Genomic DNA, 27776 nt, shown 5'->3' with positions numbered 1-27776 from the left:
CCCTCTCTCTTTTTTACTCTCTCTCACTCCCCCTTCTCTCTCTCACACACCCCCTCTCTCTCGCTCCCTCTCTCTCTTACTTTCTCTCTCTCTCTGTCTCTCACTCCCTCTGTCTCTCACTTTCTCTCACTCTTGCCCCCCCCTCACACACACACACACAAACACACACTCTCACTCTCTCTCTTCTCTCTCTCTGCTTGTCTGAAATATTTTCAGGTGCTAATTTTATTGAAGAGCTAGTTTATGGCTTACTTCAAAACTTAGGAGGTGTGTAAAATGTGATAATTGCCATACTGACGTGATCTCACCTAAGGCAGCCTCCTCGCTTGTTTTTCTCTCGCGGTGAGATTTACCACCTAATTATGTTGTGTAGTGGATTTGTAATTGATTTTCGTATTTGCTATGGGGTATTCAGCTTATTTACATCTGTTGAGAATATGATTTGAATTAGCTTTCACAGATGTGCAGTCATCCAGCTGTGAGTCAAACCGGACGCTTGATCCTTGGGAGAAAGACAAACATCAAAACTTTCCTGGTCCGCCATCAACATTTATTTCCATGCAGTGAAACAATAGTGACCAGACTTCAACATAGAAACTCTCAGATAAAGCATGAGGAAGAAAGAGAGAATTAAACCGAGAGCGAGCGAGAGAGAGAGTCCTCAGCTGGAAAAGTGCCAGGTCTCGGTGTGTTCATCCATTCAGGGGCTGGCAGACGTGTTGGAGACGTCACATCAAAGTAAGAATGGATGTAAAATGTTGCGCGTCTCGAAACTCATCACATTCTTTTAATTATGTCCGCTTCCCAGGAGGATGAAATGGAGCGAGACCAAAAAACTCCCTCTGAAGATCCACGGCCATGCTGTGGTCTCCTACAAAGGACTGGTGTATTGCATCGGAGGAAAAACAGATGACAAGTGAGTGTGTGTGTGTGTGTGTGTGTGTGTGTGTGTGTGTGTGTGTGTGTGTGTGTGTGTGTGTGTGTGTGTGTGTGTGTGTGTGTCTGACGGACGGACGGACCATTTGCTGTGAGTCACAGCTGTTTGCACAGTTTATAAGACCATGACATTATACTAGTACTACTACTGATTATACTCTATACTGGTTATACCATATACTATACTAATGCTACTACTGGTTATACTCTATACTGGTTATACCATATACTTTACTAGTACTACTACTGGTTATACTCTATACTGGTTATACCATATACTATACTAGTACTGTCCTACTGGTTATACTCTATACTGGTTATACCATATACTATACTAGTACTGTCCTACTGGTTATACTCTATACTGGTTATACCATATACTATACTAGTACTGTCCTGGTTATACTCTATATTGGTTATACCATATACTATACTAGTACTGTCCTACTGGTTATACTCTATACTGGTTATACCATATACTATACTAGTACTGTCCTACTGGTTATACTCTATATTGGTTATACCATATACTATACTAGTACTGTCCTACTGGTTATACTCTATATTGGTTATACCATATACTATACTAATACTGTCCTACTGGTTATACTCTATACTGGTTATACCATATACTATACTAATACTGTCCTACTGGTTATACTCTGTAATGGTTATACCATATACTATACTAGTACTGTCCTACTGGTTATACTCTATACTGGTTATACCATATACTATACTAGTACTGTCCTACTGGTTAGCAACTGTTTAGCATTTTGCTACTGAAGACAGATAAACATGGTGTTCTTCTTCATCATTGTCAGCGCTTCTTGCCTCGGTGCAGAATGGCCTGTCATGGATTTTAATTACTGTGTCAGATCTCACATTAAAGTGTCATTATCCTGTTGTATTCCTCAGATCTCACTGTCAGATCTTCCTGTTGCTTCCATGATTATCCGGATAGTGTGTCACCATCTCCCCCGCCAAACCTGGCACGTAGTGTAATAATAAACATGATAACGGATGCTGTTGTTACATATTATGTTACCGAGCGCCGCAGAGGAGAACGAACTAAAGATGGATGCAAGATAATCTCCCATGCTAATTGGTACAGAGTTCAGTTAAAAAGCAGCACAGAGTTTTCAATCCGTATCTCCACAGGCAGATTGTGTCAGAGTTCTGCTACTTTAATTAGAGGTATCGGATCACCTTGTGTCTCTAAATGCATTCTGCCATTGTTGTTTGTTATTTCTTGCATTGTCTTAACGTGCTGTGAGGATTCTGGGAAAGAAAAGCTGATTTTTGAAACCACCAGTGGAGATCCTGGGCAACAATTAAATGGCGTATGGGTAATATGTATTTGAGTGCAGGAATCCATCACACCACGATACGCATAACAAAAAATAAAGGGGGTGTCTGGGCGGCGTGACGGTCTATTCCGTTGCCTACCAACAGGGGGATCGGCGTTTCGAATCCCTGTGTTAGCTCCAGCTTGGTCGGGCGTCCCTGCAGACACGATTGGCCGTGTCTGCGGGTGGAAAGCCAGATGTGGGTATGTGTCCTGGTCGCTGCACCGGTGCCTCCTCTGGTCGGTCGGGGCGCCTGTTCAGGGGGGAGGGGGAACTGGGAGGAATAGCGTGATCCTCCCATGTGCTACATCCCCCTGGTGAAACTCCTCACTGTCAGGTGAAAAGAAGCGGCTGGCGACTCCACGTGTATGGGAGGAGGCATGTGGTAGTCTGCAGCCCTCCCCGGGTCGGCAGAGGGGGTGGAGCAGCGAGCGGGACATCTCGGAAGAGTGGGTTAATTGGCCAAGTGCAATTGGGGAGAAAAAAAATCCCCCCAAAAAAAACTAGGCATGTAAAGGGCTTAGGCCCTCCTCCAGTAACCACAGCGACCAAATGAAAAGACAATTAAGGGAAGTGGTTATTTCAAATCAGCACCACTCAGCAATATGATGCTGAAATATTACACATAGCTCCTTTAATGGTGTGTCCTGGAATAGTGAATATTGATGTAGAAATGTTGACTTAAAAATTCATTTCAATCAACATATGGAGTAATACTGAAAATTAAGAATTTGAAATGCCCCCAGCTTAATTCTCCTCCCTCTTTTCTTGCAGTAAAGCTCTCAACAAAATGTTTGTGTACAACCACAAGCAGTCTGAGTGGAGGGAGCTGGCGGCGATGAAGACCCCCAGGGCCATGTTCGGGGCCGTCATCCACAACGGCAAGATTGTGGTGGCAGGAGGAGTCAACGAGGAGGGCCTCACCGCTGGGTGTGAAAGCTACGACTTTGCCGCAAACAAGTAAGAAGCCTTTAAATCCCTTTCTGCGTGTCAGCCGACGAGGCGCGGCTGTATATTAACTTATATTGGCTTCACCGCTGTACATTTACTTTCAGACCACCACACAGGGTTAGAGAAAGCTGGCGTTAGAACATAAAAAAAAGTAGTTCAGAATTTGTTTCATTCAAGCTTCTTTCTTTTTATTGTGGCCCTTGGCATGTGCTCATTTTCGCTGTATCTCAATTATATTGGTCTTTACTCTCATTAAAGAGAAGATAAATGAAGTAGGGGTGATCCGAAGGTTTTTTTTTAGAGGATAATAACACTACAAATGATTTTTATGTTTTATGCGTGCCAGTTTTTTTTAAAGCAAAGTCGACAAAGGAACATGGTCCTTTGGTCTTAAAATCAGGCAAACATCAGTAGCGTTTAACTTTTCATGGTTAAAAAAAATGCCAAACGCAGCCAAAAATAAAAGCTTCAGCAACAAGTTTTAATTTGCAAATGACTAATGTTATTTTTATCCCTTTATTCATAACTATTCTCAAACGTTGCAAGTACTGTGAGGGAGTGGTCTGGGCCTCGTTGATATGCATGAGCTGACTTTTGAGTGACAAGTACAAGCAAGGTGGGCGGTAAGGGTGGGCGGGGTTTGACGATTTGATCTGATTGGCTGCGTGCAAATATATGTCTGATGACGTCAGTATCAGAAACATTTCTGGAAGCTGAAGAAGGGGGCTTCTTTGATGAAGAGGTGAATAGAAAATCTGACCTCTTCCTTTTATACTTGTATTTTTTTTAGGTTTGAAGAAGATTATGTGATGATTATAGTGATGAGGGATGTTTTGAAATATTAATGTTTTAATTTCGGACATTAAAGGTAAGTCTCCGTCGTGGTGTGAACCAGTGGCCTCTTCGCAAATGAGCTCCTCTTGGTTCCTGCACCTCTGCTCAAATTTTTTGTTTTGGTGTGTGTGTGTGTGTGTGTGTGTGTGTGTGTGTGTGTGTGTGTGTGTGTGTGTGTGTGTGTGTGTGTGTGTGTGTGTGTGTGTGAGTGAGCCGACTAGGAATAGCGGAGGGGCTGTGAGTTCTTACCATCATGGATACTATTTCCTGAAATGGAAATATGTGAACGTTGTGTGAGGCTAGGTTTTGCAGCATTTTTACTGTGGACGTTCTAATGGCTTTTTCCCCCACCTTGATCAAACATGAAATTCTCTGACTCTGGAAACGGCAGGTTTCAAAGGGGTGAAAGGAGGTGCTTTGAGAGTTGTTGCAGTGCTGCGGGTGGTTGCACCCAACTACAAAATGTGTTTTTGCAGTCATCATAAAATATCTTACAGGCCATTATTTCACACCCTAACTGTTTCTACCTTCAAGTCCAACTTTCAAAATGACCAGAAGGCCTCTACCTGGCAATTTAAGGTTGCAATTTAAGGCGGGAAAAGAATGTATACATAAATATATATACATAAATAGTAGTTTAAGGGCACTGGTATGCTAATGTGAGAGCATCTATCCGTATATACTATACTCATGTTGTGGCGGCATTTCTCTGCAGGTGGGAGCCCTTCTGCGAGTTCCCTCAGGAACGGAGCTCCGTTAACTTGGTGAGCAGTGGGGGCTCCCTGTACGCCGTCGGCGGTTTCGCTATCGTCCAGATGGCGAACAAGGAGGTGGCCCCGTCAGAGGTCACCGATGTCTGGCAGTAAGTTCCTCTGCAAGCCGCCTCAAAGCATTGAGCGCGTTGTCCGTGCCTGCTCATTTGCCCACCTGAATCAAACCGACCCATCATTCATGTCATTATCCGCTGCTGTGTCTATCCTGCTATGCGTACATCACTTGGTCCCAGCTTAAACAAAACAACAAAAAGCTGCTGACTCAAAGTTTCTGGAGAAACGTCACGTTTTCACGGTTGACATTGCACTCAATTTAGGGAAAACGACGAAATTTGTTTCCACGAAAAATGTCATTAGCGAAACTTCATGGATCAGGTTACCAAAAAAATTAATCCAGTGCTAATCTTACATTTTTTTGCAGGAACACTTTGTGGTGCAGGACTCTGTGTTGTCTTGAACAGCCCGTAGCTAATGATACATGCTGGATAAAGTTATCTCTCTTTTTTTTGAAAATCTTCAAAGTGAAAGGGGCTTTCCAGAGAAAATCCTTTGATCAGGGTTTTTCCACTCTTCTTTTCCTCCCTCGCTCTGTCCTCCCCCCCCCAAATGTAGGTACGAGGACGACAAGAAGACGTGGAGCGGTATACTGAGGGAGATGCGCTACGCCGCCGGCTCCTCCTGCGTCTCCATGCGGCTCAACCCCGCCAGGATGCCCAAGCTGTAACCATGGCCGGTACCCGCAACCCCAAACCCCCTCCACCCCCATTTTGTGATGCACCCTCCCACCCCTCCCTCCTCCTCCTCCTCCTCCTCCTCCTCCTCCTCCTCAATGTGCACTGAAGACATCAAACGCTATCAGTTTGGACTCCGGTTGATCTGTCTCACCGAGTTGATCAGCCGACTTGTGTTTCAGTCAGGTGATTTTTGTCGATGCTACAAGTAAAAAAAGCCAAAATTAAAAAAGAACAGAAACGACATACATTTGCTACTGCCTCTGCAAAGACTGCACCAACACTACAGTATTGAAGAAAAAAAGCACACACACACTCACAATGTAGTTCATTCTAGCTGTTTTTTGTTTTTTTTTTGTAAAATAAACCTTTGTAAACTCCCAACACTTGTGTTGCGTTGCGTTTGTGTGCTCTGTGGGAAATTGCCTTTGCCGGAATCCCATTTAGCAGACGTGGCCAGGTGTTCAGGTGCAGCGCTGGTGTCGTGCCTGGCTTCTTGAGAAAGCAAACAAGGAACTAGGTGGGGGTTCATAGCGGCTGCTGTCCAACGCACATAAACACCCGCCGCAGAGAAATTCAAACACGCCTCATGTTTAACACTCGAGTGTTGGACAGGTGAGGCCGGGTCAGGTGAAATGGAAAACGAGCTCTTTTCATGCAAGCTGCACCGAATGGGACATCCCTGGTCAACATTTTTTTTTTTTTTTTTAATGTAATGATGGCAGAATATGTACGAAGACAGGAAAAGGAAGAGCTAACAGGATTTTGAATGAGAGAATTTCCACGCAGCAGTGCAGGAGAGAGAAAAACAGACCCAGTCGCTCATCTACATGGAGCGTTGCAATGTCGCCGCATCTGCACACGTATATTAATGGCGCCCCTACGATCGCGTGTCAGGATGGTGCGTAGACTAGAGCGTTCGTTGTCGGGAATTTGCAACTCTCAACTTCCTTGTTCGTTCAAGTCGCTGCTGTGCTGTGTGCCATGTTCATCACCGTGGCATCGTATGACAGCCGCGTGACTGTTTACATAGAGGACCCATGCATGGAAATTCAAAACCTCCCCAATGTACATAGTTGAGTTGCGTGCAGGAGGAAGCACCTGAAGCCAAAATTGTGGTCACTGAATACTTGCTCTCGATCAGCGTTATCTCAAGCCCGTCGACGGGGAAGTTAGTTGTTGAAGAGCACTCGTTTCCCACTCGGGGTGTGTGTGTGTGTGTGTGTGTGTGTGTGTGTGCGTGATGGTGGAAGGCAGTGAGATGAAGGATGAAAAGGAGAGAGGAGCCACATGCAGGGACACAGATGAGGAGGCCATTGCACCTGTGAGTAAGTCCTACATTATTTGTTCTATGTTGGATTTTTATAATTATCGTTATGATGACTGTCTATTTTTTCCAATTTGCTTTTCTTTTTTTTGTCTTTTTTTTTCTTTCTTTTTTTTACATTTGCCGACTAGAGTAGTGCACAACCTGGATAATAAGACATTTGTGTCAGAGAGAAAAGCAGCGCCGTCTCCTGTCTTATTAAACGCCACTGTACCTGCGGTGTGGAGATGACACCTGGCGTCTCTTCTCACATCCGTAACGAGAGCAGATGGCAGCAGCAGCGTGTCAGGACTCTGCCATCAGCCCACTGCCACCGCTTCTGTCGTATCCCACCGGTCTGCCACGGCCTGCAGACTTTTCTGGGGGGGGTTTTGTTTGTTTTGTTGTCTTTGAGGTTATTTGCCGGCATGCTGAGTTTAGTATAGATGGGCCTGGTTTGCTTATTTTCCCCACGTCGCTTGCGTGTCGGTTTATTTCCATGTCCCCGCTTTTCCTTTTTCAAGCAATTATTGTATTTCCGATTTGCTCAAATGCAATTATGGAGAAGGGAGAGACGGCTAATGAATGTGGGACGGAGTTTTCTGTTTTGTTTTTCCTTTAGCCGTGTTAATTTGCCTGAATCAGAAATTGGAAAAGGTCATCTAAAGACAGTATAGTGCTTTATATCGGGGGAAACTATCCACGTTTGTCGCTGCGGTGTGATGCTGATGAACTTCGAAATAGAGGGGCGCCCCAAACGGGGCGCCCGGGTGGCGTAGCGGTCTATTCCGTTGCCTTCCAACACGGGGATCGCTGGTTCGAATCCCTGTGTTGCCTCCAGCTTGGTAAGGCGTCCCTACAGACACAGTTGGCCGTGTCTGCGGGTGGGGAGCCGGATGTGGGTACGTGCCCTGGGCGCTGCACCAGCGCCTCATCCGGGCGGTTGGGGCGCCTGTTCGGGGGGGATTGGAGGGAATAGCGTGACCCTCCCACGCGCTACGTCCCCCTGGTGAAACGCCTCACTGTCAGGTGAAAAGAAGCAGCTGGCGACGCCACATGTATGGGAGGAGGCATGTGGTAGTCTGCAGCCCTCCCCGGCTCGGCAGAGGGGGCGGAGCAGCGACCGGGACGGCTCGGAAAATAGGGTAATTGGCCAAGTACAAATGGGGGGGAAAAAGGGGGTGAAAAGTTTTAAAAAGTTCAAAAAGAAAAGAAAGAAATAGACCATATTCATGTTCATACACGCTTTAAATCACTTTTTTTTTCAGGACTGACCGGCCTTGAGGAGGTGGACACCAGCCGCCATCGAAGTTTCTACGTATATATTTGTATGGTCTCAGTGATGGCCAGCGTCATTTACTACGGCATCGACCACAACTGCACCAACGTGGACCGGCTCATGAAACGTTACTATCTGCCCGTCGCCTACAGCCTCATCTTCGTCGTGGGGTTGCCGGGCAACATAACCTCCATCGGCATCTACCTGACAAAACTGCGTCCATGGAAGAGCAGCAGCATCATTATGGTCAATCTAGCGCTGACCGACCTGCTGTACGTCCTCAGTATGCCCTTCCTGGTCTACTACTACACCAACGGCGACTCGTGGACCCTCGGCGACTTCATGTGTCGCTTCGTGCGTTTCGGGTTTCATTTCAACCTCTACGGGAGCATCCTTTTCCTGACCTGCCTGGCGGTCTTCCGCTACGTGGTGGTGGTCGACCCCATGAGGGCAACACAGGTGCAGCAGAAGCGCTTCGGCATCACGGCCTGTGCTGCCGTGTGGGCGGTCGCCGCTGCCGAGGTCGTCCCCATGTTGACCATGATCTCCATGGAGGAGGTCAACAACAAGACCTACTGCCTGGACTTCGCCAGCACCATACCCTTTCATGTGCCGTGGTGGTATGGGTGGCTGCTCACCACGCTGGGTTTTTTTCTGCCCCTAGTGGTGGTGTTCTTGTGCTACATCGGCATTGTTAAAAAGCTAGCAAGGGGCCCGCACACCAGCAGCCCCAGCCGGGTCCGAGCGCAGCGGGTGACGGTGTTGATCCTGGCGGTGTTTGTCGTGTGCTTCCTGCCATATCATATCTTGCGTCTGTTGCGGGTGGACACGCGAAGGACGCCGGAGTCGCCGTGCATGCTGGAGCGTGGGATCCATGCGGCGTACATCATATCCAGGCCACTGGCGGGACTCAACACCTTCTTTAACTTGGCTCTCTACACCCTGGCCGGTGATAAATTCCAGCAGGCGTTCCTCGGAATATTCCACCAGTGGGAATGCTGGCTACCCAAGAGCAGGTCACAGACCAACCTGGCCATAATAAATCGGGCCGGCAGCGACAAGGCCTCAAAATGAGACTGTCAGCCCTGTTGTCTCTGGCAAGTTTCTGTTTTCTCCTTCACTTGTTCTCTCTATATCTATCACTCTAGTCTCTGCCACACACTCGGATTACACACACACAAATCAACCAATAACAGCTGATTCACACAAGAGCAAGCACACACACACACACACACAATCCCTGTTTGGTGTGCTTACCAGAATTAGGGCCAGTTGGACACGTGAATTCAGGAAAAAAGTCCCATAGCTGTTGTGTCACTATTTGCATCCCTTGGATGATTTGCCGTCGCTTTCATCTGGCTTTGCTCTGGGTAGGTGTGTGTGTGTGTGTGTGTCGCGTGTCAAAGCGATGAGATGAACTGCAAATATGAATATGTCTGTAATCTAACATGATATATTGGATGTAAAATTAAAACTTTTTTTTTGGCCTTGTCTGCGTCGTCTTCATCCAGTTCTAGTAAACCCGCGGTCGGCCTAAGTTCCCAGCGGGGGTCAGGGGTCGTGCGTGCAAAGCTTCTTGAGTCAATCTGAACATTTTCTGTCTATAAAAGTGAATATCGCCGCCGCCATGCACCAAGGGGCTCGTTTGAAAGGTCGAAAATAGCCACCGTTATTCTCATTGCGTTGCGCTGAAGGAGTTTTATAGGCTGATTCAGCTGGCCTTTACTTCCACGTGGTCTGATTTCTGTACTGGCGTGCCATTGGTTGGTGTCAGGGGTTGTTAAAGTTTGCATAAATGTTAAAAAATCGAAACTACAATAAAAAAGACTATTACCACACGCTGCATTCCCGCTTTATCAGCTCTGTGCAGCGATGTGAAAGATTCAAGAAAAATATAAAAGATGTTCAAGCGTTCATTAACTTCGCCACGGCACAGTATCGAGAAATAACGTCCAACTGTTCACCGGCTCACATAGCCGCGCCTCGGCCGGTAAAGTAAATCTGAAGTGTGATGAGTGTTTTTTTTACTGTTCTCATTACTTTTGATTTCCTCCCCGGGTGACCATAGTCATACAGATTTCTTCCAACACATTTGTCATGATTGAAATGCGGTGTGAATATCAGCGTTGTTGCTCAATTCACACCCCCTTTTTTTTTTTTTGAAGACTTGGACACAAAATGGGGTTTTCTTTCCAAACCCAGATTGCAAAACAGCTGTGACCCACACCCGACACTTTCATCCAGCCCACATACGGTGTGGAGTGATGGCACATGGGCGGTCGGTCCGCTCCTGTTTGCCAGAACCAAGCCATAGCAGTGCCGCATGTGCCACATATTTGCCAAAGGTGGCCCATATTTGTGTTGTGATATCTGGGCCATATTCACCATTTACCACACGGGCCACTTCAGGGTCACATCCAGATCACATGTTGCCCAGAGCACCGCATCTTTGCCAAAAAAGGCCCACATTTGATTTGGCACATTTGGGCCATATTTGCTATTATCCATGTGGGCCACTTCAGGCTCACATCCATTTTGTCAGGGCCAGAAGAAGGCCAGCAGTGCCGCATCATTGCCTGAAGTGGCCCAACACCCAGATGCTATCCACACGTATCGGAGGAGGCATGTGGCAGCCTGCGGCCCTCCCCGGATCGGCAGAGGGGGTGGAGCGGCGACCGGGACGGGGAAGAGTGGGGTAATCGGCTCTGTGCGCATCTCTAGTCCACCGACTTCTGGTTTCTACTGCAGCGGTCATACCGGTTTCCCGTTTGCCGGAATGTGCCGTTGACAATGGCGTACTTTTTCACGATACCTGCAAGATTTAACACGGATAAATGTCAGCGACATGCAGCGGACTGTCAACAAACTTTCACCTGCACGGGTGAAAGATTTCAAGTTGCACATATCGAGTGTACAACAGAGCCGATTGAACGGGTACAACTGGGGGGGGGGGGGGAGGATCCAAAAAAAGGAGAGCGTAATAGTCATTAGTACAGGGTATACAGTTGGCACTTGTAATTCTGACATTTGCTCGTCGAGATTTCACAGTCGAACGCCTAGCATATCTACTGATCTGTGAGAGAGTCCGGGGCCATATCCAGGCACTTAGCTGAGTACTCTCTCCATACACCCAGTTTATCTGCAGGCCGGCGGGGGAAGTCGGTGTGTTTGTCCGCCCAATCGCCGTCGATGATCGTTTGTTTTCACACTCTGCAAAGGGCAAAACATTATTACATAAGTGTCCTTTTGCATTTGCTCATAAAATGTCCTTTCAAACACGACATCCTTGTTTGGGGAAGAGTAACAGGAGCTGTTCATAAAGCGTGATGTTAGTTTATGCTCATCCCACTTTTAACCTCCCGGAACACATCCTCACTTGTCAACGGAGAGACATCCTCCGCACATAAAAGGAAGCTGTTAGCTTGTTTGTCCTTCACCAGGGGAAAGTCTACAAACTGAGGGTCTCAGCCGAGACACCAGATGTCGTTTTTCTGGCTCTTTTAGCGTTTCCTCTTTACGGTCGAATTCACATTTCAAAACACTTCGGTCGTGTCAGAGAGTGCTCGAGGTGGACGGGACTCTGTCAGCTGGATATGATAGCGCTGGGTGACCTGTTATCATATAGGCCTGAGTGATAATGGAGTCCACCAGAGTACAATATACATTTATCTAGCCAACTTTATTGTCATTGCTAAAAGCGCACACTATAAACGCTGAAATGTGGAATTGTGTACCCTAAGGACAGTGCAAATTGTGGTGTTGTGAGTAAAAATCGGAGGTGCGAGGTAGCATCAAGCGCTACTAATGCTAAGGCTAATGACACAATTCACGTGTTAAGATTACAATGCTGTATGTTATGTTGCAATAGTCCATCCATCCATTATCCAAACTGCTTATCCTACACAGGGTTGCGGGGATGCTGGAGCCTATCCCAGCAGTCATTGGGTGACGGGTAGGGAGACACTCTGGACAGGCCGCCAGACCATCACAGGGCCCACACACACACACACACACATTCACACCTAGGGACAGTTTAGTATGGCCGATTCACCTGACCTACATGGCTTTGGACTGTGGGAGGAAACCCACGCAGACACAGGGAGAACATGCAAACTCCACATAGAGGACGACCCCCAAGGTCGGACTACCCCGGGGCTCGAACCCCGCGGTCGCCTCATAGGGGACCGCGACAACCACTGCGCCACTGTGCCGCCTGGGTTGCAATAGCATTGTGTTTAAGTAATATTGTACGTTCTACAAGTGTATGCTGTAGTTCAGTGGAAAACAGTACTTTGTCCTCGATTGCAGCTAGCCAACATACTATCAAGGGATGTTCATAAATTAGGCCAGTTTACTTGTGATGTAAAAAGTGTAGGCAAGTTGGAAAGGTCAACAAAAGAAAATAACATAATTGAACCGCATACACCTGCACAATAAAAAAATCCTATTATCCTTTAATAAGTTGTTCCCTCTATTTAATTAAGGGTTGTTTTTTTTTCTATTCATTTATTTGTTCAATCTGTCAGTTTCCCTTTTCATTGCCCTTTTTCCACTGCACTTTCACTTCATGTAAAGTGCATTGCATTACATTTCACTGTACAAAATTTGCTCTATAAATACAATTTCATTGATTGATTGTGCGTGAAATCATGCGCATCCCAGTAATGCGATAGAAGGTTGGACACTTGTAGATGAAGAACGATATACTTGTAAGCACAAGTATATGAGCTGTTTTCACATCGATGGTTTTGTATTAAAACCAAAAAGATAGATAACCGCTACATAAATGTAATCTATTATGGAATAGCTACCAAGACCACTAAAATCTTAACTATTGAGATAGCATACATAAATATCAGGTACAACCACTGACCTATAATATACTTTATTATAGGTCAGTGGGTTTAACCACGCCGTTGAATACTGTGTGAACCCCACGGTATCTATTTGCGGACTGCACGAGTGGGGGCGCAACGTACAAGACACGCCCCCCCAATACAACACACGCCCACGTCAGTACAAGAAACGCCCACTTGTCGCTGCCATAAGTGGGCGTTTCTTGTAGTTCGGGTTGGGAGGTTCAGCTTGGGGGCAAGATGCGTGAGTCCTTACGCCAGGGGTCCCCAATTACTTTTCACAGCGGGCCACTTTTAGGGCCACTTTTAAAACCACGGGCCACTCAACCTCCAGCAGCACGTTGTTCGTTAGTTTGTTTTGGTGTCGATACGTTGCAGGTATTATAATTTAAACAGAGATTTTTCATCTATTTTTCGATATATTACTAGTCTTACTTTTACTAAGAAATTAAAAAAAAAAATTTGGGGTAGGGAAATAAAAAAAAATCTTCCTTCTGGCATTTCTCCAAAAATTCTCGCGGACCATAAATCAACCCGTCACGGGCCGGACGTGGCCCGCGGGCCGCCTATTGGGGACCCCTGCCTTACGCGTTCCACCCATGTCTCGCTTTCGAACCGACCATCAGTTTGGCTGTACCATCTTCCCAGATTCGTTGTGTGTGGCATAGGCGTTTCTAGCCCATTTTGGAGGGGGGGTGCTGCAGCACCCCTAAATTGAACCCCAGCACCCCTAAAATTGAAGAGATTTTTTATTTTTTTACTGTATGTCCATGTTTAACAAGCTGAAGAAATGTCAAAACCATACCCAGTGTATGGTTTAAACGTGATATTTTAACAACAAAAATACAGCACCCCCCCGCCATGCTTCGAAAATGGTTTGATCCACCCCCTCCAAAATGTATCTTGGCTGGCCGGCCAGCACTCTGGGTGCTCGGCACCCCTAAAAGCTCTGATCCTAGCATCGCCCCTGGACTATGTGGGTTAACCTCTTAAAACTATTTGAGAGTGAGCGCATCCGAAAATGTATGCTGTTTTGAGACTTTAAAGATTTTGAGTTTACAAAAAAAATAAATTAAAAAAAGCAACGTTATGTCCCCATTGGTGAGAAAATTAGAAAAATACGTTTTTTTCACCCGCCCCCACCGAGCTTCTCCGTTCGCCCCCCGCTTCCTATTCGCTCACTTGGTATCGTCCGTGTGGTTTCGTTCGAGGTAGGATTTCGCCAAAAAAAAAGCCGCCGAAGGAGACGCGGTAAGTAAGACGTATTTTATCGCGTTAAACCCGCTCAAACAAATCACTCTTTTCGTGACGGTTTTTCCCCCTCGCCGTTTCTGACGTGGCGGCTCGCTTTTCGGGGTTGTCGGTTAGCTTAAAAACACGATTCAGACAAGCTAGCGTTAGCTGCGTTGAACCGGTGGGAAAGCGGCTAAGCGTCGGGTCCAACCAACCGGAAATGTGTTTGATTAAATTCGTATGTATTTAACGAAAACGGGTGAGACTCGGTTGTCGGGTCGGGTGTGACGTAACTCAGTGGTACTCAACCTTTTTGGGGTCCTGGACCCCCTGCGTATTTTTGGATCTACCCTGAGGACCCCTCCACCTGATCTTGGGGGAGGGGGGTTGCAATTTGATAGAAACGGTAGAAGCTGCATTTTAAATTGCATTATAGCATTTATTCACTCTTTGGGGCAAAAATAAGAGCTTTCAGTTGTAACTGAGATATAGTTAACAAAACAGAATTCTAATGCAGTAACTTTCAGATATATGTAACAAAACAGAATATGTATTCAGTAACTTTCAGATATATTTAACAAAACAGAATTTTTATGCAGTAACTTTTAACAATGCAAACGGGAGCGAGATCTGTTATTAAAATACAATAAATTACACTTGTGAAACAGATGTAATTAGAGAAAAAAGTCCTGTTACCCTTTATAGTTTAGGTAGATAAAGGTCTCAGTCACATTTGAGTAAAATAATCCTATTTCTATAAATGTCATAGGATCTTTTTTTTAAGATATTTTATTTTCACGGACCCCTTGCAATTACACCACGGACCACTAGGGGTCCGCGGACCCCCCGGTTGAGAAACACTGATGGCAAACAAACTACTACTACTTTCGGCTGCTCCCGTTAGGGGGCGCCACAGCAGATCCTCCGTTTCCATCTCTTCCTGTCGTCTGCATCTTTCTCTTGTCACACCAGCCACCTGCATGTCCTCCCTCACCACAGCCATAAACCTCCTCTTCGGCCTTCCTCTTCTCCTCTTGCCTGGCAGCTCCATATTCAGCATCCTTCTCCCAGTATACCCAGCATCTCTCCTCCACACATGTCGAAGCCATCTCAGTCTTGCCTCTCTTGCTTTGGTGGCTTGGCAAACAAACATGGATCCAAATTATTGACGCAGGAAAAGGTTGCTGACTGTTACTTGGCCTAACAGCACATGTTGTTAGTCCAAGTAATCTATGCAACAGGTGCAAAGTGCAATAAGTAAATTGACCAGATCCTGTTGCATAGATTATAATCTGTGCAACAGGATCTGGTCAGTTTTATTTCCAGGTTATGTGTGATATTATTTACTGCTGTGCGATAATGCTACATGCTTCCTGTTTCTAAGTAACGGGTCTTATAATAGCCTACTTACAGCACACCGCTGTTCTGTCACACCTCTAAAAGTGCTCATACGTACTTGGATCTGTACTCATTCCTATTTGCACTTGTTATACTTACTATATTTCATTTTCATCTAACCTTACACTTCGCCCTAATTTTCACTTATCTTATCTTGCTAGGTGCGTTATGTGGAACAGAGCAACCTACCAAGTCAAGTTTCTCATATGTGGTCATACTTAAAATTGAACTGACTGCGCTGCCCTTATGTAGTGTCAGTGTTCAATTTAAAGGTTTATTCCCAATTTTTTTAATTCCTTGGGAATTTGTCACAGTGTGAATAATTACAGATTTTAAATTTTGTTTGCTTTGATTACGCACCACTTTTGTGTTGCCATTCATATATGATAAAATCTCCCCTTTGTTTTACAGCTGCAGGGATGATGATGTGCTGTCTGGTGTAGGTGGTCAAGAAGAACTTAAAGATGTGGACATCTTGGAAGAAAGGTAAACCTAATCCCTAAGTTACTAAATTTACTCGGCTAAAAATAAATAAATAAATAAATATATAGTCTCTTTGAAGCCTTATGAAACATTTTAAATAATTGTGTCGTTTTCAAATTTAGTACGCCGCCAGTGAGCATTGACACAGACGCAGAGGATATTGATAAGGGGGAAATGAACACTGGTGAAAGACATGCTTAAAGTTTCACATGCTTACATGACATACAAAAAAAAGTACATATATCTCTTGTTCTGCAGTGTTGACTTGGGCGATTACATACAGGAACCAGAACGTGAGCAACGAAGGACTTAAGGTTCAGATGACTTGATCCTGGCTGCGATGATCCCTGAGAAAATCAAGGACATGATGAGGACAATGGAGAAATCGCAGACGATCTCATTCCCAATTTTCGCATAAGGTATGAGACAATATTTCTATCGACACCCTGATTAACCTACTCCTTGAGCATCAGCATTATGGGTAAGACTTAGATATGATATGTTTTATATATTATATTCATGTCAAATGTCAAATATGCCATGTCAAATTTTACGCAGTGTTCATTGCAAATTTGTTTAAAAGAAGTTTGCTGCTCTCTCAAATGAATATCTGATCCCCTTGTGTTCAGGCAAGTTGGTCAATAGTATTTTAGGGTTATACAGTTGGGGTTTGATCATTTCATCACATTGTGTGATTTGTATGAGTAGTTTTATCATTAATGATGTTATGAATAGGATTTCTATGGTAGTACTTCTTCGAATTTAACTGATGTAGACGATATAAGACCATTATTGCCTGGCAACCTGGAGTTACTAGGACACACACAGCATCACAACAGCAGCAACAAAACATTACAGTATTACAATGAAATGATTATTATCTAAAATAATCAAAACAATTTTAGAGAGGTACACCTATAGAAAAACAGTGAAGATAGAGACAATAAATGTAGCATTAAACACTGTGCCTGCCGTAAGTGCAGTAACTCACAAAGAGTTTATGCAGCATTATATGGGGAGTGCATTGATGTGAAAAAGGGCAGTATTGCAGAGGACTACGTGTTCATGGCACCAAGAGCCTCAGGGTTAAGTTCTGTAGCGAAAGCGATCCGTCTCTGATCTTATTACCCTGAAACAGTTCACCCGAGGGGGGAGGGGCAAAGGGGAGGATTGCAGGGTGAGAAAGATCAGAAATTATTCTCAGACCCTTAGATTGAATTTGGGTTGCATAGATTGCAGCACATGTGGGAGGGCAAAGTCAGTTATCTTTGAGGCCGTAGTAACAATCCGTTCAAGTTGCTGCCTTTCCTTCACAGTCGTGCCCCCATGCCATGCAGTAACTGAAAAGGTTAAGATGGATTCACTGGCGGTATATACAGTATAAAGCATACTGAAATTTTCAATGCTACACAATATTTTTTAAGTCATCTGAGGCAGAATAACCTCTAACGGGTCTTATTCATAACGGCACCTTTTTTTGAGGGAACTAGATGTACCAGTAGCAAGAAATGTAAAGTGGAGATGAAATGAAAAATGCCTTTTTAAACCTTTTATACCACATCCTCGGTCATATTTTGCACATATTTAACAATATATGCAAAAAAAAAACCCCCACAAAAAACAAATTTCTACTTATTTTTATATCAAAATTTAATCATGTTTTCTCCCTGTAAAACAAAATATGATGCGTGCCTACGTATGCTTGAACCAACCAATTTCAACCAATAATATGACATCCACCCATCAATCAATCTTCTACTTTAAGTGACACAAAGCTAAGATTCATTAGCTAACTAGCATCACAGCCACTTTTCTACATGCAAATCAAATTCCTCCCAACATCATGTCCTGCCTGTCTATGCTGTTTCACTAGGAAATACGTCACGATACAGAAATCAGATGCTCTCGAGATGCCGTTTCAGCTGCACTTGATCAGTAGGCTGGTCACCTATTAGCGGTAGTCTCAGGTCACTCTTTTGCCTCCGAAAATCAATCGCCATTTATTTTTTGCTCACATTCGCCTGAAGGTTATTCTGACTGCACCATTCCACAAGGTGAGACACTGGTCTTCGATATGAGGGTTCATCCTCGTGTCTCATGAGAGATGTCAGTGTAGTATCATCTGCTAATGTTACCAGACTAACAGAGTTGAAATGTGACACAGTCGATTGTGTCGACATAATATAAAACGGGGGAGAGAACGCAACCCTGATGAGCCCCTGTACTTAGAAAAAGGGGATTTGAGGTCAAGCGGTCCATTTTTTATGATCTGTCTCCTGATTCCTCCAGGAAAAAAAAAAAATCTAAACTCCATCGCCTCATTATTTCACAGACACCATGGCTCTGCAGTTTATCTAAATTAACAGTTGCAACAGTATTAAGATGAGGTGTAGTCAATGAAATGTACTGGGGCAAAAAAGCAGGGTTGACTAAATATAATGTATGGTCATTTGCTGTGTGTCATCGACTAACAATTAACAAGCAAATTGAAACGGGTCAAGCATAACATTGAATAAAAATGAAACGTGAAAGATCCAAAAACCTTCATTATACTGGTTGTTAGGGCAACAGATTGATAATCACTTAAGCAAGTAACAGGGATTAACATGGATGGTTACTGTTGACTTGAAACAAGTATTCCTGGGGTTTTGATTTTAAAGTAATTTGCAGATTTGTCCCTGAGAGGTTCGCTGGTCCGACTGTGTGGAGCGCGGCTGTGGGCTCCGCGCTGTCAGACCGGCAATAAAATTCATTTAGTTTGCGAGGGAGTGAGGAGTCAGCATCCAGGACAGCAGCCTTATTTGATTTATTATTAGTAATCTGCTGAAGCCCTTTCCAGACACCCCGACTGTCAAAAGAGCTTTATTTCCTCTCGAAAATATCCCTTTGCTTAAAAGTTTGAATTTGAAAATCTTCCTTCTGTATTTCACACTTTGCAGCTCCGGTCAGATCTGTCACCGTTTTTGAAAGCACCACTTTTTCTCTTCTCCCAACAAGACCTTCAACTTTGTATTTCAAACCAAGGCTTGTTGTCTCAACAGACTTTCACTTGTTTGTGGCCCAAGTATCTCCTTTATTAAAAATAGATATAAAATATCAGAGTCTCGGCATATTCATCAAAATTACACGGGTCCTTAACATTAACATTAACTGTGTAAGTTTGGACAACGTGACACCATTCACTCTCATGATGCTGTTTTGATGGCAAAATATCTCCAATTCACTCGCCGTCGTCTTGCGCAAAGTTTTGCAGGAGATGACGATTGTAGGCAGGGTCTGCGCAGTAGAAATGGAAGGTGTCATGCATCCTGTGTGTTGGCCTCACGCACGCCCATGACGTAAACATGCCCCATCACGTTCCCCTGAGCTGCCTGTTGCCCGTGTTACCTCCGGCTTGGTTGGGCTTCGCTGCAGACACAATTGGCCGTGTATGCAGGTGGGAAGCTGGATGTGGGTATGTGTCCTGGTCGCTGCACTAGCGCCTCCTCTGGTTGGTCGGAGCGCCTGTTTGGGGGCGGGGGGCTGGGGGTAATAGTGTGATCCTCCCACGTGCTACGTCCCCTTGGCGAAACTCCTTACTTTCAGGTGAAAAGAAGCGGCTGGCGACTCCACACGTATCGAAGGAGGCATGTGGTAGTCTGCAGCCCTCCCCGGATCGGCAGAGGGGGTGGAGCAGTAACCGGGATGGGTTGGAAGAATTGGGTAATTGGCCGGATACAATTGGGAGAAGAATTATTTTTTTTCGCTCGCCGCCATCTTGCTCAAAGTTTTGCAGGAGAGGAAAATTGAGGGCAGAGTGCACAGTAGAGACAGGAGGTGTCATGCATCCCATGTGTCAGCCTCATGCCCACCAATGACATAAACACGTCCTTTTGAATATCACCAAATAACTTGTATAAGATACAGTTCGCAGAAAGATGAATATTGGGGGAGATGTTAACATGAAGGAAACTATTGAGGGAAGTGTGACAGTGGTGAGGTGCAGTAGGAATGACAGATGGGTTCAAGGTGGAGGTGGGATTACATCAAGGATCGGCTCTGAGCCCTTTCTTGTTTGCAATGGTGATAGACAGGTTTACAGATGAGATCAGGCAGGAGTCTCCGTGGACTATGATGTTTGCGAATGACATTGTGATCTGTAGCGAGAGTAGGGTGCAGATGGAGGAGAGCCTGGAGAGGTGGAGATATGCACTGGAGAGAAGAGGAATGAAAGTCAGTAGGAGCAAGACGGAATACATATACAAACCTCAATTCCAATGAAGTTGGGACGTTGTGTAAAACGTAAATAAAAACATAATACAATGATTTGCAATTCCTTTTCGACCTATATTCAATTGAATACACTACAAAGACAAGATATTTAATGTTCAAACTGATAAACTTTATTGTTTTTTGCAAATATTCACTCATTTTGAATTTGATGCCTGCAACACGTTCCAAAAAAGCTGGGACAGGGGCATGTTCACCCCTGTGTTACACCACCTTTCCTTTTAACAACACTCAATGCGCGTTTGGGAACTGAGGACACTACTTGTTGAAGCTTCGTAGGTGGAATTCTTTCCCATTCTTGCCTGATGTATGACTTCAGTTGCTCAACAGTCCGGGTTTTCCGTTACCGTATTTTGCACTTCATAATGCGCCACATATTTTCAATGGGAGACAGGTCTGGACTGCAGGCAGGCCAGTCCAGTACCCGCACTCTTTTACTATGAAGCCACGCTGTTGTAACACGTGCAGAATGTGGCTTGGCATTGTCTTGCTGAAATAAGCAGGGACGTCTCTGAAAAAGATGTCGCTTGGATAGGAGCATATGTTGCTCTAAAACCTGTATGTACCTTTCAGCATTAATGGTGCCTTCACAGATGTGCAAGTTACCCATGATGCCATGAGCACTAACACACCCCCATACCATCACAGATGCTGGCTTTTGAACTTTGCGCTGATAACAATCCGGATGGTCCTTTTCCTCTTTAGCCCGGAGGACACGACGTCCATGATTTCCAAAAACAATCTGAAATATGGACTCGTCAGACCACAGCACACTTTCCACTTTGCGTCAGTCCATCTCAGATGAGCTCGGGCCCAGAGAAGCCGGAGGCGTTTCTGGGTGGTGTTGATATCTGGCTTTGGCTTTGCATGGTAGAGTTTTAACTTGCACTTGTAGATGTAGCGACAAACTGTGTTAACTGACGATGGTTTTCCGAAGTGTTCCTGAGCCCACGTGGTCATATCCTTTACAGAATGATGTCGGTTTTTAATGCAGTGCCGCCCGAGGGATCGAAGGTCACGGGCATTCAGTGTTAGTTTTCGGCCTTGCCGCTTACGTGCAGAGATTTCTCTGGATTCTCTGGATCTTTTGATGATATTATGGACTGTAGATGATGAAATCCCTAAATTCCTTGCAATTGTACGTTGAGAAACGTTGTTCTTAAACTGTTGGACCGTTTGCTCACGCAGTTGTTCACAAAGTGGTGAACCTCGCCCCATCCTTGCTTGTGACCTACTGAGCCTTTCGGGGATGCTCCTTTTATACCCAATCATGACACTCACCTGTTTCCAATTAACCTGTTCACCTGTGGAATGTTCCAAACAGGTGTTTTTTGAGCATTCCTCAACTTTCCCAGTCTTTTGTTGCCCCTGTCCCAGCTTCTTTGGAACGTGTTGCAGGCATCAAATTCAAAATGAGTGAATATTTGCAAAAAACAATAAAGTTTAACAGTTTGAACATTAAATTTCTTGTCTTTGTAGTGCATTCAATTGAATATAGGTTGAAAAGGATTTGCAAATCATTGTATTCTGTTTTTATTCACGTTTTACACAACGTCCCAACTTCATTGGAATTGGGGTTTGTACGTGAATGAGAGGGAGGACAGTGGAATGGTGAGGATGCAAGAAGTAGAGATGACGAAGGCGTATGAGTTTAAATACTTGGGGTCGACTGTCCAAAGTAACGGGGAGTGCAGAAGAGAGGTAAAGAAGAGAGTGCAGGCAGGGTGGAGTGGGTGGAGAAGAGTGTCAGGAGTGATTTGTGACAGAAGGGGACCAGCAAGAGTTAAAGGGAAGGTTTACAAGATGGCTGTGAGACCAGCTATGTTGTATGGTTTGGAGACAGCGGCACTGACGAAAAGACAGGAGGTGGAGCTGGAGGTGGCAGAGTTGAAGATGCTGAGATTTTCATTGGGAGTGACGAAGAAGGACAGGATTATGAACAAGTATATTAGAGGGACAGCTCAGGTTGGACGGTTTGGAGACAAAGCAAGAGGCAAGATTGAGATGGCTTGGACATGTGTGGAGGAGAGATCCTGGGTATATTGGGAGAAGGATGCTGAATATGGAGCTGCCAGGGAAGAGGAGAAGAGCAAGGCCAAAGAGGAGGTTTATGGATGTGGTGAGGGAGGACATGCGGGTGACTGGTGTGACAGAGGAAGATGCAGAGGACAGGACGAGATGGAAACTGATGATCCGCTGTGGTGACCCCTAACGGGAGCAGCCGAAAGTAGTAGTAGTTGTAGTAGTTGTTAACATGAAGGGAACTAGTTGAAATGGCAGAACACACTTGAGTGGAAATTTTACCTGACGTGTATTTGGATTTTTTTATTTCGCCCTGCGTGTTGTTGTCTTGCAAAGGTGTGGGCGGAGTTAAAAGTTGTACTGGAAGCAGCCACTAGAGAGCGCTAGAAATATTTTGGTTTCACTTTGCAAAAGCGCCCATGTTGTGCATTTCTTATAAAGTCTTATTATGATACTTAAAGATGTTTGGCTGTCTCTAGAGCCGTCTGACCCATGGGCAGCTCTGGTTGTTGGCTCATGAGTATAATATTTTTGCAGTATTTCAGCACCAATAAGAGCATATTGTGGTAGGATTTGCCAGGTGCCTGGAATATTACACTCCAGCGCTTTTGCCAACTTGTTAGTCAACTTGAGTTTATATCTACAGAGCCCTTTGTTGAGACTGACACATTAAACGTCACCAGGAATAATTACAAAGGAGTTGAGATGTGGGTTTTTTCTCTCTGGTACTTTTGCCTGAAGAGGGATATAAACCCCTGCCAGGATATTGGAAGCAAACCCCTGGGAGAGTGAAAAGTTCGACAGCTTAAAAACTGGCTTCTCAGTTCTGGAGAACATGATCTTTTAAGGAGTTTTCAAATTGGTACACCACCCTTGTTTGATAAAGAAGCAGGAACCGCAACCACCATTAGGTTTTCGAGACTGATAAGCCTGTCGAGGTTGAATCCTCACTGGGCGACTGCTGAATCAGGAATACTTTGGATGAACCTCGCCTCATTGAAACACAGTAAGGAACCGTTTTTGAGGTTGTGCCTTGAATTAATCGGGCAGACACGACCCCTTACTTACAGAAATGGCACATTCAAAAGCAGAATACTTGGTGGTAGTGGTGTGACATGTTTCTGCTCCCATAGCTGGGTTGGTCATCCAGCTCCCTGGCCTCTTGGAGAAACTACTATTTGTCATACTGGCCAACATGTGGTCTAGAGGCATCCACAAACCATTTGCTGATGTATGCCAGAACACAGGACTCCTTTGGCCTCCCTGCCTATGAAGCAAGTTGGCTGTGCTGGACTTGAATTTTCACAGAAGAAGTAGGCAGGGGACCTGAGAAGGTCAATTTTAGGTGGTTGAAAACACTTGCTTAATGTGAATTGAAGGCCAAAACAGAGAAAAAAAGTTTAATTTTCAGATTTATCCATGTTATTCAGACATGGCTATAGTGCAGTTCTTAGCCCTATAATGAGTACCAGTATTGGTTTGTTTAAAGTTACTTTTAAACTTACATCCAAGGTTATATCTCCAGAAGTAGTCTATCTCATCACCTTCCGTGTGTGCAGTATATCTAGTGGTTTTACATCCTGCAGAGCAGTGAAAAGGCCAATTTTATTTTTTTACTCCATGATTAGTATTGGCTTATGTGCCTATGGTGCCAGAGAAAGGAGTTTAAACAAAGCTAGAAAGGTTATTCTCGTCTGACAACCGCTATTTTCTTTCTCCTTTGAAATGATCTCCTCCTCCACGTCCTCATCAATGGATAAAAAGTCAGTGAAAGGAACCAGAACTGCCCATTACTGCTGCTGTTCCCTGAAATGGCGATTATTAATATCAAGCAATAATTTGGGCATGCTGCGTTTCGGTGGCCTGCAGTCTACATAAATGCATTGAAATCAAGTTCCTGTCCATGGGAAAGTAGGCAGGAAGTCTCCACACAAAAGAGTACTGTGTACAACCAGATTAGTGGAGTGAAAGGTATTCAGCCTGCCGCTGGGCTCCCCTTATTTTTTTGGTCAATTGAGCTTTAAGTGACCAATTCTGAGGGGGAGGGCCCATAACCAATGGCAAATGGTGGAGTACCAATGTTCTCTCAGCCTGATGTAAGAGCACTAAAACGGTCTCTGACAGCCTGTCTTTCAGGCTTGCGGCTCTCCCTTGTTCTTCACCAGCATGCCCTAATCATTTTGTGTGTGTGTGTGTGTGTGTGTGTGTGTGTGTGTGTGTGTGTGTGTGTGTGTGTGTGTGTGTGTGTGTGTGTGTGTGTGTGTGTGTGTGTGTGTGTGTGTGTGTGTGTGTGTGTGTGTGTGTGTGTGTGTGTGTGTTCTTTTGCTTCTATCTTTGTGAGGACCATTTTGAGTTTTAAACCATCAGAGTGAGGAAGTTTTTGCAAAGTGAGGAAATGTTTGGCCGGTGCTCACTTCTGGGTCTATTATAGTATTAGGAAGGTTCGGGTAAGGATGAAGATTAGGCATCTGGTTCTGGAGCTTGTTGCATCAACTATGTGTAAGTTCAAACATAGCTTACTTTGAACATAAGGGTTGGATTTACAATGATAGCTTAGTGTAAACCGGTTGCATCAAACAAGTTACTATCAATGCAGAGTTAAGTTCCATCCATCCATTATCCAAACCGCTTATCCTTACTCAGGGTCGTGGGGATGCTCAGCAGTCCTTGGGCGGCAGGCAGGGAGACATCCTAGACAGGCCGTCACAGGGCCGACACACACACATTCACACCTAGGAACAATTTAGTATGGCCGATTCACTTGACCTACATGTCTTTGGACTGTGGAAGGAAACCAACACAGACACGGGGAGAACATGGAAACTCCACACAGAGGACGACCAGGGACGACCCCCAAGGTTGGACTACCCCGGGGCTAGAACCCAGGACCTTCTTGCTGTGAGGCGACCGTGCTAATCACTGCACCACTGTGTCGCCCAAGAGAGTTAAGTTATAGCTTAAAATTTACACCTACCCTCTACTAGGTGTAAAGTCATTCTTATATCAACTGTTGACATGACAGTATGGTTAGGAAGATGGGAGACTTGTGTTTTACAACCTGAAGGAACAATTGAATGTAGTCAGTGGTTAGAGGAAAAGGAACGGAAAAACAAAGGTGTGTTTGCATGTGTTTGTTAAGTGTCCAGGGAAGCTGGCTCATAACATCGGATTTCTATGGAGAAATCATGCTATGAGATGGAGAAAGGCAGAACACGTGCACACACCTGCATGCCTGTGCACCGAGGAGACAGTTTATTATTGAAAACCTCAAATCAATGGTTGCTGCATATTTTTATTGAACAGACTTCCTGCACAGAAATTGCCTCCATTTGGTATGTACACGGCAGCTTAATCAATCAGAGAAACACACTGTGGAACATTTCCACCTTCGCGGTATTATATTTTTATGAAGCCAAACAGCATAGATTAACAACAATACTTCACCCATCAACACAACTGGACGGCAAATGTGACACACAGGTTCTTTCAGGGTCTATCACCGCTTGGAAAATATAGTGAAATCTGCCTTAGACTGTACCTAGCATGAAACAATTCATAAATTATGAGTCCTGCTGATCATTTATGGAATCAGATTAGTCTTAGAATAAACCCATTGAAACGATAAGCAGGGGCAGAGAACATGGTTTACAAATGTCCATAGCTTACTACCATGTATGGTCAACCAAAGATGTCCTTTCCTGGACACAAACAAGTCCCTATGAAGAAAATCATTCCATGTTCTTCAATTCTGCATTTGTGAATTACAAATCACGTGTGGTTGGTTAACATTTGTTTCCTGCAATCCAAAAATGCACCCCCCCCCTTTTCTCCCTAATTGCACCCAGCCAATTATCCCACTCTTCCGAGCCATCCCGGTCTCTGCTCCAACCCCTCTGCCGATCCGGGGAGGGCTGCAGACTACCACATGCCTCCTGCGATACATGTGGAGTCAGCAGCCTCTTCTTTTCACCTGACAGTGAGGAGTTTGAGAGTTTCGCCAGGGGGACGTAGCGCGTGGGAGGATCATGCTATTCCCCCCCAGTTCCCCCTCCTTCCTGAATAGGCACCCCAGCTGACCAGGACACATACCCACATCCGGCTTCCCACCCGCAGACACGGCCAGTTGTGTCTGTACGGACATCCGACCAAGTCGGAGGAAACAGGGGGATCTGAACCGGCGATCCCCGTGTTGGTAGGCAACAGAATAGACTGCTACGTTACCTGGGCGCAGGTTAAGAAATATATTTGTGGAATTATTTTCTCCTGGTACAGACTGATGTGTTCGTTTGTTTGTGTGTGGGGAAAAGACAGATGTGTTTTACCATAGTTTGTTTTTAATAGAAATGAGTAGATCCTGTTTTCTGCCCTGTGTTTTCTCTGCATTCACACATCTTAAGAAAAAATCTGATTACATCGTAATTGGCTGGCATTTAAGCACGCTTTCACCACTTTGAAAATAGCCGAAGCTCTCACTGATGAATAAGCAAACACATGGAGATTTCACAACATTTGTGTTTTCCAAAATATTTGACCATAACTATGACAAAGCATTGACATAAATATTAAACTTTTAAGTTGTCATGACAAATACATCCATCCAAATACATCTTGAGTAGTAAAGGATAATTCTGTGTTTTTATAACCTGTGTCTTATTTTTGTCGTTTTTGCCATCATGCATATCATTTTATTCACCGGCTTCATTGTGGAGGTTTCGAACACAGGACGCTGCTGAACACGGGTCTTAAATCTGTCCTTTCAACAAAACAAAAACCAGGTGCCTCAGTGAGACTGTGTAATTGATTTCCCATCATCTTTGATTTCTCTGTCGTGCTGGCTGTGAGTATAGTCTGGACTTTCCTGCACGTTGAACCAGGAAGTAGCTCAGCAGTGTGATCAATCATTGATAATATTGGACATTTCAAGTGATAACTTTTGACTTCTGTTGTTTTCACTTCCAAATATGCGGTTTAGATAACGGGGCTAAACTGGACTTGTTAAAACATCATGTTCATTTGCCCATAAGACACTGTTGTAAAGCTGAGTCCAGCGGTGGTGCCATGTCCAGAATCTTGACTGAAGCCACTGAGTAAAATTATACCATAACCTGGTATGCATGACAGCAAAACTATGAAATTAAGACTCAGGTTGTAAAAAACTGGAATTATCCTTTAAGACACTATACAGCAGTCCAACACTGGGCTATTGGGACTTACTGGTGGGCTTGGCGTATTACAACAAAACAACAGCAGGGCTATTTTAAAAGGTTTGGGGGTTTGGTAGGAGATAAAGAAGAGAGAATAATGCTCAATGGATCCATGAACAATCAGTCATGTGTTTTTAGTCTCTGTTATTGAA

The 27776-nt window shown here is 44.7% G+C and overlaps 2 protein-coding genes across 3 annotated transcripts; both read left to right on the top strand.

Moving 5' to 3' along the window:
• Positions 1-749: 749 nt before the first annotated feature.
• On the top strand, positions 750-5958 carry LOC130133429 (kelch-like protein 41b). 2 transcript variants are annotated; one of them, XM_056302012.1, is made up of 4 exons: positions 750-916; positions 3065-3245; positions 4786-4932; positions 5456-5958. In XM_056302012.1, the coding sequence occupies exons 1-4, from the start codon at positions 859-861 to the stop codon at positions 5565-5567; spliced, it is 498 nt and encodes a 165-aa protein (XP_056157987.1). In that variant the 5' UTR covers positions 750-858; the 3' UTR covers positions 5568-5958. The 2 variants fall into 2 exon arrangements, with proteins under 2 accessions (XP_056157987.1, XP_056157986.1); XM_056302011.1 differs by having other exon boundaries at positions 3060-3245.
• An 865-nt stretch (positions 5959-6823) lies between these two features.
• LOC130133428 (2-oxoglutarate receptor 1-like) lies at positions 6824-9537 on the top strand. The gene is made up of 2 exons (XM_056302009.1): positions 6824-6898; positions 8149-9537. The coding sequence occupies exon 2, from the start codon at positions 8211-8213 to the stop codon at positions 9231-9233; it is 1023 nt and encodes a 340-aa protein (XP_056157984.1). The 5' UTR covers positions 6824-6898; positions 8149-8210; the 3' UTR covers positions 9234-9537.
• Positions 9538-27776: the final 18239 nt, after the last annotated feature.

The sequence above is a fragment of the Lampris incognitus genome, unplaced genomic scaffold (genome assembly GCF_029633865.1).
Source record: "Lampris incognitus isolate fLamInc1 unplaced genomic scaffold, fLamInc1.hap2 scaffold_319, whole genome shotgun sequence".
Lineage (NCBI taxonomy): Eukaryota > Metazoa > Chordata > Actinopteri > Lampriformes > Lampridae > Lampris > Lampris incognitus.
The sequence above is the reverse complement of the archived record's forward strand: the minus strand, read 5'-3'. Positions and strand labels throughout refer to the sequence as shown.